General features: G+C 50.7%; 2 protein-coding genes and 1 long non-coding RNA gene across 3 annotated transcripts in view; 2 read left to right on the top strand and 1 right to left on the bottom strand.

Moving 5' to 3' along the window:
• TECR (trans-2,3-enoyl-CoA reductase) overlaps positions 1–3,230 on the bottom strand; it is a 22,572-nt gene extending 19,342 nt beyond the window's left edge. Inside the window, exon 1 of the mRNA XM_040629191.1 lies at positions 3,079–3,230. Within this exon, the coding sequence (XP_040485125.1) occupies positions 3,079–3,093 (15 nt within the window). The 5' untranslated portion in view covers positions 3,094–3,230. The remainder of the gene's footprint in view (positions 1–3,078) is intronic.
• The window catches only part of LOC103682113, a 22,278-nt gene extending 16,169 nt beyond the window's left edge, over positions 1–6,109 (top strand). The window contains exon 3 of the long non-coding RNA XR_005834602.1: positions 4,550–6,109. This is a non-coding gene — a long non-coding RNA (uncharacterized LOC103682113). The remainder of the gene's footprint in view (positions 1–4,549) is intronic.
• Positions 6,110–9,798: 3,689 nt separating this feature from the next.
• On the top strand, positions 9,799–13,577 carry DNAJB1 (DnaJ heat shock protein family (Hsp40) member B1). Its single transcript, XM_040629188.1, has 3 exons — positions 9,799–10,090; positions 11,277–11,857; positions 12,158–13,577. The coding sequence occupies exons 1-3, from the start codon at positions 9,880–9,882 to the stop codon at positions 12,386–12,388; spliced, it is 1,023 nt and encodes a 340-aa protein (XP_040485122.1). The 5' UTR covers positions 9,799–9,879; the 3' UTR covers positions 12,389–13,577.
• The last annotated feature ends 7,159 nt before the right edge of the window (positions 13,578–20,736 follow it).

Here is a 20,736-nt window from a genome sequence, read left to right on the forward strand (position 1 = left end):
TCCCGATCCGGCTCCCACCTCTAATTCCAAGGGGCAAGCCCATCCAATTTTAAGACCCTAGGCCAGCAGTCCACACTGACCCACAGAGCCCCTCCCACTCTCCCTCTAGGGAAGTTCTGTTCTTAGAACTATGGAAACAGCACAGCCCAGCCCTGCCACCAGCAGCCTCTGGAAGCATCAGCAGGGACAGAAAGGAAATAGGCAAACCCAGGGCTGAAGCCCAGCAACACGGCTTCCTGACTCTGTGACCTTCTGCAACTTAATTTGTTTCTCTTAGCCTCAGTTGCCTTATGTGTAAAGTAGAAGTAATACTCGTGCCCACCTGATTCCTCTTTTATGGATGAGGGAAATCCCGTCTCTACCACGACGCGACCTTGGGCAAGTTACCTCACCTTTCTGGGCCTCAGGTCCCTTATACACAAATGGGGTGACAAAGAGTACCCACCGCTCAGGTTTTTGGATGGAAACAATAAATGTGACCTGTCCCTGTTACTAATCCAGCAGGACTATCCAGCCCAAGAAGAGGGGACCACAACCAGCATCCCCTCCTATCTGCAAATGCAAAATCAATCCCAAAGGCATTTTTGGAAGGCCTGTTCTTTCACTGCAGCACGAAGAAGGGTGTGAGAGTGAAGAGACCAAGCAGACCCAGTGTCAGAACACAACACCCTTCTGCAAACAGGCACCAAATTTAAAGTACAAAAGTCAGAGAGACCCACACATTAAAACAGGGCTCAATAGCCAGAAAACCCATAATTACTCCTCACCTATTCCAAAAGGACACAAGAGTTCACAAGAAAAAAAGTACCAAAAGAAGCAGACACTCAAGATCCCACCTCCCAGATTTAACAGATATTTATATTAGATTCCTTTTTTTTTTCAATAAAACAGATATGGCTGAAGCCTTCCCCACCCCCTCTCTCCCCACTCCCTTTCCCCAAGCAATGGTTCCTCTGTGTAATTCCCACACCTTTCTTTTTTTTTTTAAAGATTTTATTTATTTATTTGACAGAGATAGAGACAGCCAGCGAGAGAGGGAACACAAGCAGGGGGAGTGGGAGAGGAAGAAGCAGGCTCGTAGCGGAGGAGCCCGATGTGGGGCTCGATCCCAGAATGCCGGGATCATGCCCTGAGCCGAAGGCAGACGCTTAACCGCTGTGCCACCCAGGCGCTCCCCCACACATTTCTGACCTCTAATTGCAATTTATCCTTTTATTATGTACATACCCATGAGCAGTACATATAAATCTCATTTGTACTTTTTTAAATGTATAAAATATTTTCAAAGATTCTGGGTAAATTACCAAAAATAGTAATTATAAAAGGGACAAACACAGGTAGTGCTATTCAACTTGTAAATAAAAACAGGGAATCTCTTTCACTTATATGTGAGGTACCTAATGTGGTCAACGTCACAGAGATAGAAAGCAGTATGGTAGGGGCACCTGGGTGGCTCAGTCGGCTAAGCATCCAACTCCTGATCTCAGCTCAGGTCTTGATCTCAGGATCATGAATTCATGGCCTGCACTGGGCTCCACGCTGGGTGTGGAACCTACTTTTAAAAAAGGAGAGACTGTGTAACCTCCGTATATTGCAAAAATAGTGCTGTGTGACTTCTGAGACTAAGTCATAAAAGATACTGTGTCTCTGCCGTGTTTTCTCACAGGAAAAAAAAAAGGAGAGAGAGAAAAGAAAAAGAGAAAAGAAAGCAGTATGGTGGTTGTGAGAGGCTGGGCAAAATGGGGAATAGGGAGTTACTGTTTAATTGGGACAAAGTTTCAGTTTTGCAAAAGGAAAGAAGTCTGGAGGTGGATGGTGGTGATGGTTGCACAACGACCACTGAACGGAACACTTAACACATGGTTAGATGGTAAATTTTATGTTATGTGTATTTTGCCACAGTTTTTTAAACTGAGGAGAGAAAAAAGGTATCTCTACCTGCTAGTTCTCATTTGGGGACCAGCATGGCCTAGGAGCTGGCAAATAAGACTCTGGAGTCCTGAGTTCCTCTCTCTGTTCTGCAGTTACCATCTGAGGGCCTTTGGGCAAGTCATTTGACAGCTCTGAGACTATTTCTTCATCTATAAAAATGGGAATAATAATAGCCTCCGATCTCAGAGGCCTATGAGGATAACAAAATAAGGTAACAGAATCTCATAGCACAAGAATAATCACACGCTTTATACACAACTAATGAATCATCGAGCCTTACATCGAAAACCGGGGATGTACTGTATGGTGACTAACATAATATAATAAAAAATCATTATTAAAAAAAAAAAGAATAATCACACGCTAAATTATTATTATGTGTTTAAATAATAAATTAGTTTATTAATGTTACTTAAAAGTCAGTAATGATCAAATAATTAAATTATTAATATTATATTATCAGCTAGGTCTCTAGGCCCATCAAAAGACTTCGTTTTAAGGGAAAAAGAAGCCCAAGTTAGGAGTCAGAAGACCTGGGCTTCAGGAACGGCTGTGGCTGTGAGATTTCTCCCTGGTGACACTCAGGAGTTGACTGAGAGGATCTCTTAGATTATCAAAGAGCAAGATCAGCTTTGCTGCTCGGCGGGAGCCAGCCCTGGAACTGCACCTCCCACACCGCCCAAGCTTCTCGAGGACGTCCCGGTCGAGGGAAGCGGTCCAAAGGTCGTGTCCGAGAAGGCTGACTGCGAAGACCCTTCCTAAGCCTGAGGAAGTGGCATGGTGCAAGATTGTATAAGACACCAAAGAATCGGGAGCAAGCGTCCCGTACCTTTGTTCCTCCCCTGCCAACTCTGTCCCAGGCCGCTGGGGGAGCTGCAAGGAACCATCCAGCTTCCCAGATCCTGCAGAGACCCCAAGAAAAGACAACCCCAAAACAGCCTGGGTTGCAGAAGTAGAAATACCCCTGTGCACATGCGCACTGCAATTTACGAGAGGTCCCGGGGCACAACGCGCGCCCACTGCGCCTGCGCCGTCCCTGTCGCCCTTTGGGGCACAGGAACAGAAAGGGGGGTTCCGTGGTCCCGCGAAGAAGAAAAACCAATGAGTCTGCGGCGGCCGCTCAGTGCGGGTTTCCTCGTTCCTTACCTCATAGTGCTTCATGGTTCCCTCACACGGCCCCTACGGCGCCTGCTGCCGCTGCTGTCTACCTACGCGCCACAGGAACACAGTCCCTCAACGCGCTCGCGGGCGCCGCGCGAGACTAACCTCGGTTCCGCGTCGGCCCCGCCCCTCCCTGTCGTGAGCGCCCCTACAGCCAATCAGCGCTCGGGACGCTCACCTTCGATCCCGCCCCGCGAGGCTGGTCTTGAGCAAGCACTAGCAGCTCTCGCCATGAGGCTGGCCAATCAGCTTGCGGAACACACCAAGGGGGAGGAGCGCGGGCCAGGCAGGGACGAGCCGAAAGGTGCTTGGCCACCCACCAATCAAAATAAGGCCTAGGAGCCGCGCGCCATTCCCCGCCCCTTGGTGGCGTCGCTGTGGAAACCAAGGGAAGCGACGGTTACCTTACAGCTGGGGGCGGGAGCAAAAAGTTGAGTGACAGGGAGGGCAGCATCCGCATGGCGGGCGGCGCGACTGTGTGAATTCCCAGGTGGGCAGCCCCCTGCGTAATGGGGAGCGACCTAAAAAGGGCTAGGTGCTGGGGGCGTGTGCTGGGGCGCCTGGATGGAAAGGCATGTCCGGCGGGGGGACCCCCATCTGTCATGAATGGGAGGGAAAGAAAGGGGAAATGAAGGATGAAAAGCCACCGTGGGATCCCCCAACTTACAACCTGAGTCCTCGCCCCATTCTGGGGGCTACAAGCCCCGCCCCGTAGGCCGGGGCCCGCACTCGTCTACCTGTGCCATCCAGTATGGTCACCACTGGCCACATGTTGCTAGCGAGCCCTTGAAATGTGGCTGGTGCAAATCGAGATGTGCTGTAAGTGTAAAACAGAAACCGATTTCAAAGACAGTGTGAAAAGGAGAATGTAAAAAAAACAAAAAAAAAGTCATTAATAACCTTGAATGTTAATTACAAGTTGAAATGATAATATTTTAGATATATTGGATTAACAGATTATTACAATTCAGTTACCCTGTTTTTTTTTTTACTTTTTTAAATGCCTATTAAAATATTTAAAGGCTGTCTGGGTGGCTCAGTTGGTTAAGCATCTCCCTTGGGCTCAGGTCATGATCTCGGGGTCCTGGGATTGAGCCCCATCTGCTTCTCCCTCTCCCTCTGTGCTCTCTCCCTCTGTCTCTAAAATAAATAAATAAAATCTTAAAAAAAAAAAAAAAAACATTTAAAATGACAGACCTGGCTTGCATTTGTGGTTGGCAGTTGCCTCACACTGGCTCTACTGGACAGCGCTGGTCTGGGTTCATGCCATGCTTTTGCTCCTTTGATTATTTGCCATGAGCAGACTGGGGAAGTTGGATGTCATCACAAACACACACACACACACTCACACACACACACACATACACACATCCTCCTGCACACATTCAAGATTTCAGTACAAGGTAAGTAGCACCCGGCACACCCCCTCACCTTCTTTCCTTTCTCCTCATTCCAGACCCTGCCCCTGAGGCTTCATCAACTGTGGAACCCTCTGGAACTTAGAGGCCTGACATCAGAGACGTGGTGAGAAGTCCTCAAAGGTAAATCACTGATTCACAGGGGAGCAGGGTGGGGCAAGGTGAGTCAGTGCTTAGCACTTAGTCATTCAGGTTCAGTTCTGGAAACTTCTAAAGCTACAGGTTTGGGGGACCTGTGTCTTCCAGTAAAGGAAGCCAAGGCTGTGGTCTTCAGAAACACTGTCTTTTTCACGAGGCCTATCTGGGCAAAAGAGATGAAAACATAAAAGTGTTTTATAATCGTGCTTTCCAAAACACAGATCTTTTTTCTGTTGGCAGTTATAGGGCTCACAGTATCTTGAGATCCTTTGTGTCCTGACAGGCTTCATTCCCTGCCCTCATTGAGGGGGACAGGAGGAGTAATCACTTAGAAACCAAAAGTTAACATCTTACCAAGTTGACTTCCTTGAGACATCTAATTGTGAAGTGCTGAGGGGCACAGTTGAACTCCTAAAATCTAGCCAAGTTTTGCTACTTTGCCCTGTCAATTCCCAGCTTCTCTAACGTGGGCTGAGTCAGTGTATCTACTGTATTCCTGCATTCCAGCTAGGTAAGGTGTGTGGGGTCCAAACAGATGTCATTTTGGACAGAGTCCACGTATATTCCTACAGACTCAGAACATTCTGTAATTTACCTTTCAAGACTGTTTTCCTGAGCCCCACACTCACTCAATAGGCACCAAATCATTTTGTGAACATACTCTGCTGTGTGCCCACAAGGGCATACGAATAATTTCCACCCTCTCCTCACCCACAGGAAGCTCATAGAAAGGCAGGATCCAGCTCAGAAAGGACAATTCCCCTTTGTTTTTGATGGATATTGTAGGTGTAAGGACTCCTTATTGGCCTCATCTGGCTTCCAGTAACCAGGCTGTCAGCAGAAATAATATCCACCTTCAGAATGAAGACTGGCCACTCTGTCCAAACCATTCTTGAGTCTGGCTCCTTTCACTAACATAATGCTCTATGCCTGTCAGTTAGGGACAGCTAGACCCTGCTTGTGTACGCGGCACCCCCAGCACAGTGGCTAATTCATAACAGTCACAACTAGTTTGCTGAGCCAACTGTAATAAGCCCGTTATGGCAATTTCCAAAGGGGAAATTCCAGAAAGGTCTGGTGCTGTGGCAGTAACAAAGGATGAGCAGGGGACTCTTTGGATCTCAGATTTGGGGGAACCCATGGTCATTTGAATGTTGAAGTTCTGGTGCGTCTGTCTGTCTCACAAGCTCCTTTTGTATTTCCCACATGCAGGTAAGGTAAGATCTTGATTTCTCTGGGAACCTGGCTTGGCTTGTTTTGGGGTATGTGATGGAGCTGGTTCGAGCTGTGTGAGAGAAGGTGAAGCCTAGAGCGGACAAGCCAGGGCTGGTTAGCAACTTTCCACTGTGTCAGGAACCCCAGAGAGAGGCTTCCCAAGTCCTACCCTGTCTTGCCTTTTGGGTTTTGTTTGTTTGTTTTAAGATTTTATTTATTTATTTGACAGAGAGATACAGCCAGCGAGTGAGGGAACACAAGCAGGGGGAGTGGGAGAGGAAGAAGCAGGCTCCCAGCGGAGCAGGGAGCCTGATGTGGGACTGGATCCCAAGACTCTGGGATCAGGCCCTGAGCTGAAGGCAGAAGCTTAACGACTGAGCCACCCAGGCTCCCCCCTGTCTTGCCTTTTGTATTAAGTCCATAGAATTTTCTTTTTATCGAGCTATAATTTACATGCAGTGAAATTTACCTTTTTTAGTATACAGCTTTGAATGTATACAGTTGTGTAACTAACATCACAGTCCAGATATAGAACATTTCCATCATCCCCCCCAAAATCCCCTGTCTCCCTTTGTAGCACATCCCAGCCCCGGGCAACCAATCCGCTTTCTGCCTTAATACTTTTACCTTTTCTGGAATGCCTTATAAAATGGAATCACAGCAGGACAACTCAGACGGCCTTTTGAGTCTGGCTTCTTTCACTAACATAATGTATTTGAGGTTCCTCTGCATTGTTTTCTGTACCAGTAGCTCAGTCCTTTCTTACGACTGAATAGTATTCCATCATGTGGCTAGACCACAGTTTGTCTATCCATTCTCCCACTGAAGGACATTTAGGTTTTAATGGCTCTTGATAATTACAAATCAAGCTTTGATAAACATCCGCTCATGGGCTTTTATGTGAACATAGGTTTTTATTTCACATGGGTATTCCACCAGGGGTGGGATTGTTGGTTCGTATGGCTGTAGTCCTTTTGAAGTTCTGTTTGATGAAGAGAAGCAGAGTTGAAAACAGTAGTAATGCATTTTTTTTAAATGAAGCCTTTATCATCATCTGAATCACACTGTACACGAGCTGAGTGCTTACCATAAACACTGAGTGTGCTAAACCCTTTACGCTTCAGCATTTTGCTCACTGGGTGACCGCAAGCAAGTCACATGACCTCTCAGAGCCTCAGTTTTCCCACCTGCAAAATGCAGGTAACACTAGGCCAACCCCATAGGATTATTGCAAGGATTAAATGAATTAATACATATGGAGCACTTGGAGGCAGCTTGGCACATAGTAGGGCCGTGTCAGCATCAGCCGTTATTATAATGTTCATTTCCTGGCCCCTCTCAATTTCATCCTCATATGGGATGTTAAGATCCCTGGGAGTTAAGATCTGTTCTTATCTCCATTTTAGAGAGGACACACCTAATGCTCCAAGAGAGCAAGCAAGTTGTGCAAGATCACACAGGCAGTAAATAAGTAAATAGTGGGTCCCAGATTTCAGCTGAGGCTGACTGACTCCAGACTCACCTGCTTTGTTCCTGTTATCAGTCAGGGTTCTCCCAAAGAAACAGAACCAGGATATATGTGTTCGTGAGTGTGTGTGTGAGAGAGAGAATTAAAAGATGTATTTCAAGGCATTGGCTTACGTGATTGTGGGTGCTAGCCAGGCAAGTCCGAAATCTGTAGGGCAGGTCAGGAGGCTAGAAACTCTTGGCCAGGAGCTGACACTTTGTCCTCAGGGAAACTTCAGTATTATTTGCTTTTAAAGCCTTTCCACTGATTGGACGAGACCCATCCCCATTATCCAGGATCATCTCCTGTACTTAAGTCAACTGATTATAGACATTAACTTTACCACATCTACAAAATACTTTCTCAGAAACACTTAGTGTTTAATTGAACATCTGGGTACTATAGCCCAGCCAAACTGATACATAAAATTAACCATCCCATCTTCTGTAAGTTGAGAGCTCAAGAGCTGCTGAGGTTTCTATGGAAGCCACTTCTCCAATACCATTTTGAAGTGTCCAGTGAGTGTCCAGGACAAAAAATCCTAAGGAGAGCTGTTGGGGTTGTTTTCTGTATTTTGGGGGGCAGACAAAAATTCCCAAACATGACCCAGGCTTACTCAAGGAAGGGGGAGTCCCCAGCCCTAAGTTCACCAAATATAAAGACACCCAAAACCATGTGAAGACCTCCAAAGGTATAACTCTAAATAAATTAAATTAAAAATTATAAATTAAATTTATACAATGAAATATTAGCATGTAACCATGAGGAAGTTCACAAGTGCTGGGTTTTCCTTCATGATGAGAACTCTCCTGCTCTTTATGTAATTTATTTTTTTTATTCGTGTAACTTTTTAAAAATTGAATTATTTTCCCCCTGTGATGGTTTAGGACCCCTCTGTACTGTACTCATGGATGCCCAGCCCAGACCCATCATCCTCCCAGGTTGGCCAGTGTGTGTACTAATCCAGTCCTTACTGAGTCCCCTTGGTGGGGTCAGTGAGTGGCCAAGGATAGCCAGCATCCCCCAGCTGGAAAGCAGGGAAAACCATGGTCTTCTTTCTCAGCAGTAGAAGCCTCTCACTGTGGTGCTGCAGGAAAGGGGTGGCTCAGCAGCCCGTCATTCAGCAAGATGGTTAGTCACCCCTTTGATAGTACTTCCTCTGTCCTGGATGGCTCTTTACAAATGGTGACTCACAAGGCAGGTACAACTACTACCCCCATTGTACAAATGAGGGAACTGAGGCCCCAAATGGTTCAGTAACCAGCCCAAGGTCATGCAGCTAGGAAGTGCTGAGACTGGGAATGAAACCTGCTGCCTGGTTCCTGAGCCAGTCACACCACCCTGATCTCCCAAGCAGTTCTTCCAGGAAACTCCCACCTCAACCACCACCACTGCTTCTTTCCTAGGGCCTTCTCAGGTGGTACCCCTTTCTGAGCTTCCTTTCACCATCAGCCCTGTCTTTGACCACAGGCACCCCAAACTCTCAGAGCCAAAGGGGATCACAGACCCTGAGAAGTGTATGACACACCCATGTCCCCCCAAATCATTAATGTAGTGGGAAGAAAAATGAAGCAGGCGCATTAAAAACAGGCAGGAATATTTATGAAGTGTCCACTGCTACTGGGTGCCAGATACTGGCAACTGCAGGCTGGGAGGGAGGTGGATTTAGCATGAAAACCAAAGAATAAGATAATTTCAGATTTCAGTGACAGGTGTTTTTGAGAAAACGGTAAAGTGAAAGGTATGAGGAGCCTTTTTCCCCGGAGAAAAGATCAGTCCGTGGAGGTGAGCTTTGGTCCCGGGGCCTCACCTTGCTTTATAGGAAACTGTATGGTGAGGACAGCGACAGTGCTGGGGCTCCTAATTGCATTCTCCCCACAGCCAAGAAAAGAGGGCGGATGGGTATTTTTATTCCCTTGTTACAGAAGTCGGGGTGGGGGGTTGGACCTAGGGTAAGGCAAGGTTAGCCAACTTGCTCAGAAACATCCGGAGTGGGTGCCCCCATCTTCCGGGCCCCGTGAGAAGCGGGCGAGCAGTTCTACCGTCACCTGGGGAAGGGCGGGGGCACCTTGAGGGGCGGGGCCGCATCCAGCCCCGCCCCTTCCCGAGTGGTGTGTCGTAACCTATTGACCCAGGCTGGCGATGGCACACGCGGCTGGCGGGGTCAGTGAAGGCAGTGAAAGAAGGTCGTGATTGGCTCCCCGCAAAGTGGGCGGGGCCTACGTCGCTTGGTGCGCGCGCCGCGGGGAAGCGTTGCCGAGGGCGGAGAGGGAAGGGGCGTGGCCGCGCGCAGGCGGCCGTTGGCGGTGCAACCCCGCCCCGGACGTCGCGCGTCGCGGACTGGGAGGTGGTGATTGGTCGGGGCGGCGCGGGGGGCGGGGCGGAAGGTTCTGGAGGGGGCTGGCGGGCTCTGGAAGCTTCCGCCGGACGGGTATATAGAGTCCGGGACGGGGCGGCGGCGAAGCCGGGGTACGGCGACAGCTGGGCGGCGGGCCGCAGGCGGGGGCTATGGGCAAGGACTATTACCAGACGTTGGGCCTGGCCCGCGGCGCGTCGGACGAGGAAATCAAGCGGGCTTACCGCCGCCAGGCGCTACGCTACCACCCGGACAAGAACAAGGAGCCCGGCGCCGAGGAGAAGTTCAAGGAGATCGCCGAGGCCTACGACGTGCTCAGCGACCCGCGCAAGCGCGAGATCTTTGACCGCTACGGGGAAGAAGGTACGTGCGCGCGCGGCTAGGGGCGCGCCCCCGCCGTTTGACAGGAGGGGAAACCGAGGCCGGGAGGCCGGGTCTGGCATCCCCGGGGGACGCCCCAGGCCGGGTGGGCGAGCGGCCCCCGACCTCCGGCCACGCGGGCCTCCGCCCTCGGATTGGCGGCCGCCCGATGGGAGGAGGAGTCCTGGCCGCGCCGCTTGCCCAGAAGCTTCTAGCATGTCTGCGGTTGCCCCTCCCTAGGCGCCTCCACCCACGTCCCCGAGCGGTCTCGGGGGTGGGGGTGCGGACGGAGGGGGGTACCGAGGCTGAGCCGGGCCCGTGGCAACGCGGCCCCGGCGGTCGGGGCTCACCTGGGCCGAGGTGGCAGGCCTGGCGTCCAGGGGCGCAGGGTGGGGCTTCTGGCTGCGTGTCGCGCTCGACCTGCGAGCGGCGAGCCTTCGGATGAGCGCGCTGATTAGCGCGGATCTTGCTCCGGGGCCCCTGTGAGGGCGGAGTGAGGTAATCCCCGTAAAGTGCTTACCTAACCTGGTGCCAAGCACGTAGATGGCAGCCAGCGCCCGAGCGCGTCCAGGTGCAGGGAGCCGTGGGACCCGCCTCTGCCCGGCCTCCTCGGCGCAGGCCTCTCAGGCCGAGAGAAGGAAGCTGCCTTGTCCAGTTGCCCGTGGATGACTCAGACTGGTTTCTGGGCTGGGTCTTAAGAAATAAGTGGCTTTTTATGTAAGGATGGTGGCAATTAGTGCCAGGGTGTGAGAATTTGAAAAGCTGCGTTTATGGTTTTGCTTTCATTTCTGCTCCTCACACGTTCCTAGCTCTTGAGTATTTCTAAGAGTAAACACTTAGCACTGACCCTGGAGCGTGCCTTTTTCATCTGATCTCTTAATGGATTTTTTGTAAGTTTTCATATCTTTGTGGGGAGGATAGGTCAGTCAAGAAGTGGCGGGAATTCCGTGGCCCCTAGAGAGGGCGCTTGAGCCCCTTGCCACTGTCCTGGCATACTGAAGTATGGCGGGGGGGTGACTCTGGCTTAGGGTTCTTTCTTACTCTTCTTGACAGGCTAAAAAAATTTCCTTCCACCCCCCCCACCCTTCATGATTGTCAAGCTTTTTCCACTTAGTGAACGCTCCTTTGAGGGGGAGGGAGGGAGAAGCTCACCACCAACCATCTGATTTCTTCTGGTTTTGTCTTTTAGGTCTAAAGGGTGGTGGCCCCAGCGGCGGGAGCAGCGGTGGTGCTAACGGTACCTCTTTCAGCTATACATTCCATGGAGACCCTCATGCCATGTTTGCAGAGTTCTTCGGTGGCCGAAATCCGTTTGACACCTTCTTTGGGCAGCGGAATGGGGAGGAAGGCATGGACATTGATGACCCATTCTCTGGCTTCCCCATGGGCATGGGTGGCTTCACCAACATGAACTTTGGCCGTTCCCGTCCTGCCCAAGAGCCCACCCGAAAGAAGCAAGATCCCCCCGTCACCCATGACCTTAGGGTCTCGCTTGAAGAGATCTATAGCGGCTGTACCAAGAAGATGAAAATCTCCCATAAGCGGCTGAACCCCGATGGAAAAAGCATTCGCAACGAAGACAAGATCTTGACCATCGAAGTGAAGCGGGGGTGGAAAGAAGGGACCAAAATCACCTTCCCCAAGGAAGGTGACCAGACCTCCAACAACATTCCAGCTGACATTGTCTTTGTTTTAAAGGACAAGCCACACAATATCTTTAAGAGAGATGGCTCTGATGTCATTTACCCAGCCAGGATCAGCCTTCGGGAGGTAGGATACTAATAAGTAGGGTAGTATGTGGAGGGAGATGGTTGGTTTTTGAAGTTATTCGGTATTTGCTTGACAGATATGTCTGAGCACTTTGGAGCCAGGTTTGGGGGATACAGCAAAAACAAGACTAACCAGGGCTCTGTTTTTCCAGAGCTTCCATGCTGGCGATCTGGGTAGATCCGGGGACAAGGTCTTAGCTACAGGGGCCTAATGGTGCTTCCCCTATATCAAACAGCTTCTGGGCAGGAATTGCGCGTCCTAAGCTACCTTCCATCTAACGTTCTCTCTTTGCTTTCTAAGGCTTTGTGTGGCTGCACGGTGAACGTACCCACTCTGGACGGCAGGACCATACCCGTTGTGTTCAAAGATGTCATCAGGCCTGGCATGCGGCGAAAAGTCCCTGGAGAAGGCCTCCCCCTCCCCAAGACGCCCGAGAAACGCGGGGACCTCGTTATTGAGTTTGAAGTAATCTTTCCCGAAAGGATTCCGCAGACGTCAAGAACCGTACTTGAGCAGGTTCTTCCAATATAGTCTCCTGTGCTTCTAAGGACTGACCAGGGACCTTTCCAGAGCTCAAGGATTTCCGGACCGTTCCACCAGTTGTGGACCCGTGAGAGGGCGGGAGGGCCCAGGGAGGGCTTTCGTACTGCTGAATGTTTTCCAGAGAATATATTACAATCTTTCAAAGTCGTGCACTAGACTTAAGTGGTTTTTCGAGCGATAGGGCGGCAGGTGGTGGGGACAGCAGGAAAAGGCATTCCAGTCTGTCCCACTGGTTCCTGCAGCCCTCCCGGGTTGCGCCCACACCCTCCTTCAGGCCCTGCCCACGGGCGAGAGGCAGACCCACAGCTGGACTTGATGTGTCTGTACTCCCTTTACTTGTGGCCATTAGGTGGTGCCAACCTGCCATCTTAGTTACCAGACCCTGTACACTCCTCGGTTTCTGTTGTGTGATCGGTTCGTGTTTTATTCTGTATTTGTCTCCCACGTCTTGCTCTTCCCCTGAAGAATCCTGTTTTCTCTTTTGCCATCTCAAATTGAGAACCAACTTAGATTATTTTTGCAAAACTGCCTGGCCGGCGCCCACAAGCAATACCTCTTGTTCCAGCAGGACCAAGGGAGCCGGCCTTATGTGAATGAGTTGCACAGATTCTTCTCGCTGGAGGGTCAGAGGCCCTGGACAGAGCCGGGGAACTTCTCGATCTCTGACTCTGAGGCCAAGTGCACTCACTTATGGGTCACACTTTTTTTTTTTTCTTTTATCTGTAAGGCAATCTTTTGGCACACTTGGGACTTATAAGTGGCCCAGGTAATTTTTCATTTAATGGACTCTGGACTCTTTCAAAAGGATCTGATCCTTTTGAATTTTGCACAGCTCTAGATATAATCCCTTTTGATAAAAGGGTCTTTGCTTCTGATTACAGGAGCACTGTGGAACGTCTGTAAATATGTTTTTATAATTCTGTGTAATGTTGGTGTGCCCTCAAAGGAAACCAGTCCACGGCAGCTGCTGTTCTCTGTACAGGGCCACGATGGAATTCAAAAGGAACCTTGGGAGTTGGGGAGGGGGGTCGGGTTGGAACAAGTGTCTGTTCCCTGCAGGCCAGTCTGGTGCTCAGACCTTTAGACTCATTGTAAGTTGCCACTGCCAACACGAGACCAAAGCGTGTGACTTGTCAATGTGCAGCACGACAGCATTAAAGACTGATGCTAAACCTCAGGGGAGCGGTCCTGCGACTCTGTTTGAGGGTTTTGCTGATGGGCTGGGGCGGTGGCTGGGCGTCCCTCCAGATGCAGTCAGGGTGGAAGGGAAGGGCCAGGGAAGGTTGGGGGTGGGCACAGAGGCAGGAGTCCTCTGCAAGGGAGAGAGAAGTCTCCCTTCCTGGGCTGCATACGGAGTAGAGAATGTCATCCCACCTGGACTTGATCAGGCACCCAAAGGGCCCTGTGGATTTCAGAGCTGGTTTTAGGAAGGTTGGGGCGGAGTTAGGCAATTCCCTTTCCTGTATTCCAGGGCCCAGTTGCTGGGGCCCAGGGGAGGTGCATGGTCTGCCTTTAGGATCCCCTCCACTCCTTTCTTGCTAGAACAGGCTGGGTGTCAGGCAGGCCCCAGCCAAACCAGACTGGAATTCCAGCCCAGGGCTGACTCCGCCCTGGAGAAGACCCATTTCCTGCCCTGGCTTCATTGGCAGGCCACTGAAGCTGCTCTTTTCCTTTGTAATTTTTTTTAAGGAACTGGTTTTATTACAAGGTAAGTAATTATATAGGCTTAAAACAACCTATTGCTACTTTGCTACAAAATGTCTTGAAGTAAAAACTTAACCGCTGTTTTAAAATCAACCCAGGAGTGGCTTTCCCTTGCTACTGAAACAGTTTAACCACTGAAAATGGTATAGGAGCTGTGTTGTCCAAGAGAAGTTTCTGCAAGTGATGGGAATGTTTTGTCTTCTTTAAATGGAAATGCTTTAAAATTCAATAAAATAAATTTAGTTTCTCAGTTGTTGCAGTCACACGCAGCTAATGGCAGCTGTTGGCACAAATCCAGAGGGCTTTCCCCCCAAATGTAGGATGTGGGTCTCTCCTTAGAAGAGCCGCTTCAGCGAGCCCCGAGGATGCCATCCTAGTTGGGAGGTGACCCTGCACATCAGAGCCAAGAGAGGTTTACTGAACTGCCTCAGGCAAGATGGCATTTACTGCAGAACTGGCCCTGGCCTCGGTCGGGGTCACAGACCCCCAGGAGCGCCATCCCTGCGCCCCAGTGTCTACTTAGGGAGCAGGTCCCTGTGACCATATCAAGTCGCCAACACAGAAGTGCACAAAGCCTCTAAGTATACCCAGTTCTGGAACTTCCAGAACTAACCTACCTAGAGCACTGCGTGGGGCAGCGGGTTTCTTTAGGAAAATGTTCACGATGAAAAGAACCAAGAGGACTCGGGTGGGCGGAAAGCTTGCCTTTCCAACACGGGTTATTTTGCCGTAGTGGCCCAGGTTGTGTGTGTCCTGAGGTGTTTGGGGTGTTTGCTGGCAGACTTGGTACTCGCCGCCCTGCTTCCCTGCAACGGATTTGCTTTCCTTTCCCACGGGGACTCTCAGCACATTGCTGAGCCCCGTGTCAGTACGTGCGGAGCTTCCTGGTGAACCCAGCTCCCCGGAATCCCCCGTACCAGCAGGGCCGCGCTCTAACGTGATCTAAACAGTACAGAACTCAAACGTTTGGCCTGTGAGAAGGTGAGTCCCTTCCCTCCTCTGGGCCTGCAGTTCCCTTTTCTGCTGTCACAGTATGGACAAGCCATGGCATCAGAGATCTTTTCCTTTAGAAAATGAAGAACATGGGCTTTGGTGCATTCTCGGACAGTCTATTTACATAAGCATAGGCATAATTTCTAAATTTCTGGGGGGTTTTGGCTACGTAATCACAGTACTAAACTCTCGAGGGGACAGAATGAAAATCCTCTCCCCCACTCTGCAATTCAAGTCCACCCCCAAAGAATGTGCCCAGTTTCTCACGTACCTTTCCTGAGCTGCTGCACAAGTCAACTTTTGGTTTTTTACACAAATGGTATGTACTGTGCACTCGGCATTTCCCCTGCGCACCTATGGGGGAAATAAAGAGCTTCCGCATTCCCGTAATGATACACCTTTAGTCTGCCAGCACTACTTACCTGGGTGTGAAGATCCAGATCAGTGTTTGGTGGCCCCTACCTCTCCCGTAGCCGTTGTTCTTGCTTCCAGATTCGAATTCCTCTTCTACAACCACTTTCTAGCTGTGTGACCTTGGGCAAGTGACTTAGCCCATCTGTGCCTCAGATTCTTCAACTGTAAAACTGGCATAATAACAGCACCTCTTCTAGGGTTGTAAGGGTTTCCAGAGACGGAGATACCCACAGGCACACACCAGGACCTTGCACAGGATAAGCACTGTGTGTTAGTTATCATGTGAAGGTTTCTTAGTCCAACAGCTGGCAACCCCAAAGTGAGGCGAGTCCAAGGTCCTTGCAGGTGAGTGCTCTCAGCTGAGCTCCAGGAACCCAATTCCCAGATGATCCCTTGAGACCCTCAGCTCCAGACCTGGCCCCTACCCTGCCTGAGGAAGCTAAACCTGACGCAGGATATCTCCCATGCTATTGTGACAACCAGCTCGCTCGAAAGATGCAGCAGAGCGCCAGGCTCCAGAGCTGAGCCGCCCCCAGTTCGAATCCCAACTCTGTCACTTTGCTGTCATGTGTCCTAGAGCAGGTGGCTTCCCCTCTCTGAGTCTCAGCGGCCTCCTTTAAAAAAATGAGACAAATGAGGTGCAAACTTCATGGTGGTCTGCGTGAGAAGTGGGCAAGGAAATGCATCAGGGAAGCAAGGAACATGACATTACGAACTTGGCATCTGTGCGCCCTCAGGGAGTGCTGAGTTCGAGTTCTGCTCGCTGCATTCCCCTGAGCAAATGACAAAACCTCTCAGGGCCTCAGGTCCCTCCCCTGTAAAACAGGACAATCACCGCAGCCTAGCCTTCTCACTGCCCCCAAGTGACAGCTACCCCCTGAGCAGGCCTCTGTGCTACAGGCCTGCCCCAGAACAAGTGTGCAATTACCATGAGCAAACATTTCTAAAGCACTTAGCCGAAAGCCTGTCTCAGGTCGTCTTTTTAATTTTTTTTAAGAGATTTATTTATTTGAGAGAGAGAGAGCACAAGCAGGGGGAGCGGCAAGCAGAGAGAGAAGCAGGCTCCCTGCTGAGCAGAGAGCCCGATACGGGGCTCTATCCCAGGAACCCAGGATCATGACCCAAGCCAAAGGCAGACGTTTAACCGACTGAGCCACCCAGGTGCCCCTAATTTTTTTTTAAGATTTTTATTTATTTATTCGACAGAGAAAGAGTACAAGCAGGGGGAGCGACAGGCAGAGGGAGAGGGAGAAGCAGGCTCCCTGTTAAGTGGGGAGCCCTATGTGGGGTTCTATCCCAGGACCCCAGGATCATGACCCGAGCCAAAGGCAGATGCTTCACCGAGCCACCCAGGTGCCCCAATTTTTTTTTTAAGTAAGCTTTACGCCCAGCGTGGGGCTTGAACTCCCAATCCAGAGATAAGAGTTGCACATCTCCTGACTGAGCCAGCCAGGTGCCCCAGGTCCCAGGTCTTCTTAAATATCACTCTTATTAGTTAATAATTTAAGTGCACAACATAGCACCTGACACATAATAAGTAATTGTCCATTGAATCAACATTTATTGACTCCCTACTATGTGCCCTGCCCTGTGCTTGATGCTGGGGGCACAGTGGTGAATAAAACTGGCAAAAATTCCAGCTCTTTTAGAGCTAAGGATTGACTGGGGGGAGAAAGAATATAAAGATAAATAAAACATCTAATGTACTAGATAGTGGGGAGAGTGATGCAGAAATATAAAATATTGGGGGTAGAGAGTTTGGGGCACTTTTTAAATAGCATGGTCAGTGAACGCCTCCCCAAGAAGATGACATATAAGTGAAGACTTGAAGGAGGTAACTTCCTCACGTGGATACTGAGCGAAGAGTGTTCCAGGCAGAGGGAGCAGCCTGTGCAAAGGCCCTGAGGCAGGAGTGTGCTGGAGTTGTTTGAGGACCAGCCAGGAGCCCAGGGAGGCTGGAGCAGAGTGAGCAAGGGGTGAGTGGGAGGGAGTGAGGGCAGGCGGTGATAAAGCAGATGGTGTAGGACCTGGTGGGTCCCTGGGAGAACTTCAGCTTTTCCTCAGAGAGAGGTAGGAGCTTGCAAGCACTTGGGGTGTTGTTTTTGTTTTAAAGATTTTATTTATTTATTTGACAGAGAGAGAGACAGCCAGAGAGAGGGGGAACACAAGTAGGGGGAGTAGGAGAGGAAGAAGCAGGCTCCTAGGAGAGGAGCCTGATGCGGGGCTGGATCCCAGAACGCCGGGATCACGCCCTGAGCCAAAGGCGGACGCTTAACTGCTATGCCACGCAGGTGCCCCAGCACTTGGGTTTTTGCTTTGTCTTCGTTCTCCTTTGCTGGGTTGGGAGGCGGGGAGTGTTATTTGTATAACTTGAAGTCCCTGAGTTACATCATCACTCTTGAATTTCAATGCACCAAACTTTATCTGAAAACAGCACAACGCAAACAACAAGTGCCCGTATTTTCTATTACATTCTACTCCTTAGACACGCCTGGGTGGCTCGGTTGATTGGGTGTCTGCCTTCGGCTCAGGTCACGATCCCAGGACCTTGGGATTGAGCCCCACATCAGGCTCCCTGCTCAGCAGGAAGCCTGCTTCTCCCTCTGCCCCTCCCCTTGCTTGTGCGCTCTCTCTCTGTCTGTCAAATAAATAAATAAAATCTTTAAAAATAAATGCATAAATGAATAAAATAAAATAAAATCTGTTCCTTAAAATACAGGTAATCATGTTCTCTCCCACAGACTGGAGAATGCTTTCCTGGTCTCCTGATTCCATGCCTACCTGGGGCATCTAACTTCCGAGTTCTCAAACTGTGATGACTCAGCCCGACATCTCCCCTCTTCGTCATGGAGGGAGGAGAGACAAACCTCGGGAAAGATCCACAAGGTCTCCCTCCAGAGGTCTCCCTAGCTTCCTCGAGGTCACCAACCATGCCCTGATAATCTTTCATCACCAGCGCTGAGAGCAGTGCTTGGCCCAGAATTGCCCTTTGAGTGTTTGTTGAATGAGTAATTGAGTGACAAACTGATTCGGACAACATCTGTCCTCTGACTACTCATGTTAGAGAGTGTGCAGAGAAAGGACAACCCAGCCCTGGGGGCTGCTGGTGGTTCCCTCTGGGAAAGGTCCCCCGTGCCCCACTTCCTCCAGCTCCCACCCAGTAGAAGTGGAGGTTCTCTGGCTCCAGGAAAGCCCCTCTTTCCTGGGGACCTGCTCCTACTTCACGATTCATGGGTTAGTCATTCGGCACAGTTCCTGAGTGTCAGGTCAACACCAGGCCCTGGAAGCCCCAATGACAAGGCGATGTGGGGGGTCCTTGGGAAGCTCATCGTCTTCTCGGAAACACAGATCTAACTAAAACAGAGATTTTAGATTCTTGTGGCTGCCGTAACAAGGCGCCACAAACTATGTGGCTTGGAACAACAGGAAGTCACCCTCTAGCACTTCCAAAGGCCAAAAGTCTGAAACCAAAGTGTGAGCAGGGTTGGTTCCTCCTGGAGGCTCCAAGGAAGGATCTGTCCCATGCTTCCTCGGGGCTCCATCCTCCCTCCCCCCACCCCACCCCTCTGGACCTCACACGGCCCTCCCCCCTGCACACCACTGTGTCTTCTCTTCTGTCTCTTCTAAGGATGCTTGTTCGGTTCCAGGCCCACCCTAATCCAGGCTGATCTCATCTCAAGATCCTTAAATTAATGACCTCTGCAAAGACCCTTATTCCAAATTAGGTCACATTGACAGTGTCAGGGACATGGACATATCTTTGGGGGAGCCACCATTCAGCCCGTTACACTGGGCAAGTCACTTCCCACGACCAGAGGGCTTGGAGGGAAGACGCCTGGCATGCCCTGAGGAAACAGGCCAGGGAACAGGAGTCTGTCAGACTCGGGGATGGGCCATGAGAGCTGAGGCTCCACGGATGAGGCTGTTAGGCACCCGAGGGGTGTGGACTGACCAAGGCTGGGCTGAGGGGCACGAGGCCCTACAGCCTGGGGTGGCTGGAACAGACAGAAGGAGAGAGGAGGGTGGGGCCTGGCTGGGGTGAGACAGGCCAGGTGCCAGGGCCCTGCTGAGGCAGGCCTGCACGCCCGAGGCAGAAGGGAAGCCTGTTGAGAGAGTTTGAGTCAGGAGGGACATGGCCTGATTTGCCTTTGCGGGAAGTTGGAGCTGAGGACTGGGTGGTTTGTCTCAATGGGGGCCCACCTTTCCTTGGGACGATATTGGTGGACATCAACACAGCTAAGCCTGTCTCCAGATGGAATAGTTCAGCAAAGGGTGTTTTGAGGGCAGATGGCCTCTTGGCGGGGGTCTTCAGCTACGGAGGGGCTGGACCTGACTCAGGAGCTCAGAGGCGCCCTCTGGCTGCTGTTAGGGTTGCAGACCTAGGAGTGGAAAGTGGATGGAGCTGGGAGTTGTGCGGGAAGTCAACTGCTGGGGATGATGGGGCTGGACAGGGTGGGGGCCAAGGCGGTGGTGGGAAATTACCAGAGAGGCATTTCAAAAAAGAGAGCTGCCCATTAGCCCTCCAGAAAACAGCACTGCTTCCAGGTTTTATCATGACTTTCTGAAATCCAGCAGCAAAAGGCAGGTGCCTGCACTGGGTCTGAGGGACCTGGGGCCATAGGACCCAGCCCCGTAAGGGCCACCTCCTTTGCTTACCCTCCAGGTCCGTCCCACTGAGACCACTCCTGCTAGGCTGATAGGGAGAGCCCAACCACAGGCCACAAAGAGCCAGGCAATTAAACTCCGAGATCACTCTGCCAGGGTATTGTCCCTCGGCACTGTCCCTAGTTGGTCCTCCTGTCCCCCATGTCTCATCGTCAGGCCCCACACTGAGGCAAGTATGACCCACCCACCCAGAGGGATGTCATGTGTCTTGGGGTTGAAGCTAAAGCACCATACCCATGAGTCACTGCTCAACTTGGAATCAGTGGCTCCCCCCTCTCCAAGCCTCAGTCTCCCCCTCTATGGAATGGGAGTGATATCCAGCGTGATTAGTCACGAAAAGCAGGCAGCACAGGCCCTGGCACATAGTAAGAGCTTAATAAAGGTGTCTGTTTCTAGCCATTTCTATTATGACATACTGTGTTTATTCATCTCTCTGACCTCAACACGGTTCAATAACAACAGCTGGTATTCTCTGAGCATTTACTATCTACCTGGTACCACTGTAGGCATCTGACCCAGAATAGCTCATTTCATTCTAGCATAATCCTAACAACTTTAGG

The sequence above is a fragment of the Ursus maritimus genome, unplaced genomic scaffold (assembly GCF_017311325.1).
Source record: "Ursus maritimus isolate PB19 unplaced genomic scaffold, ASM1731132v1 scaffold_14, whole genome shotgun sequence".
NCBI classification, from domain to species: Eukaryota; Metazoa; Chordata; class Mammalia; order Carnivora; family Ursidae; genus Ursus; species Ursus maritimus.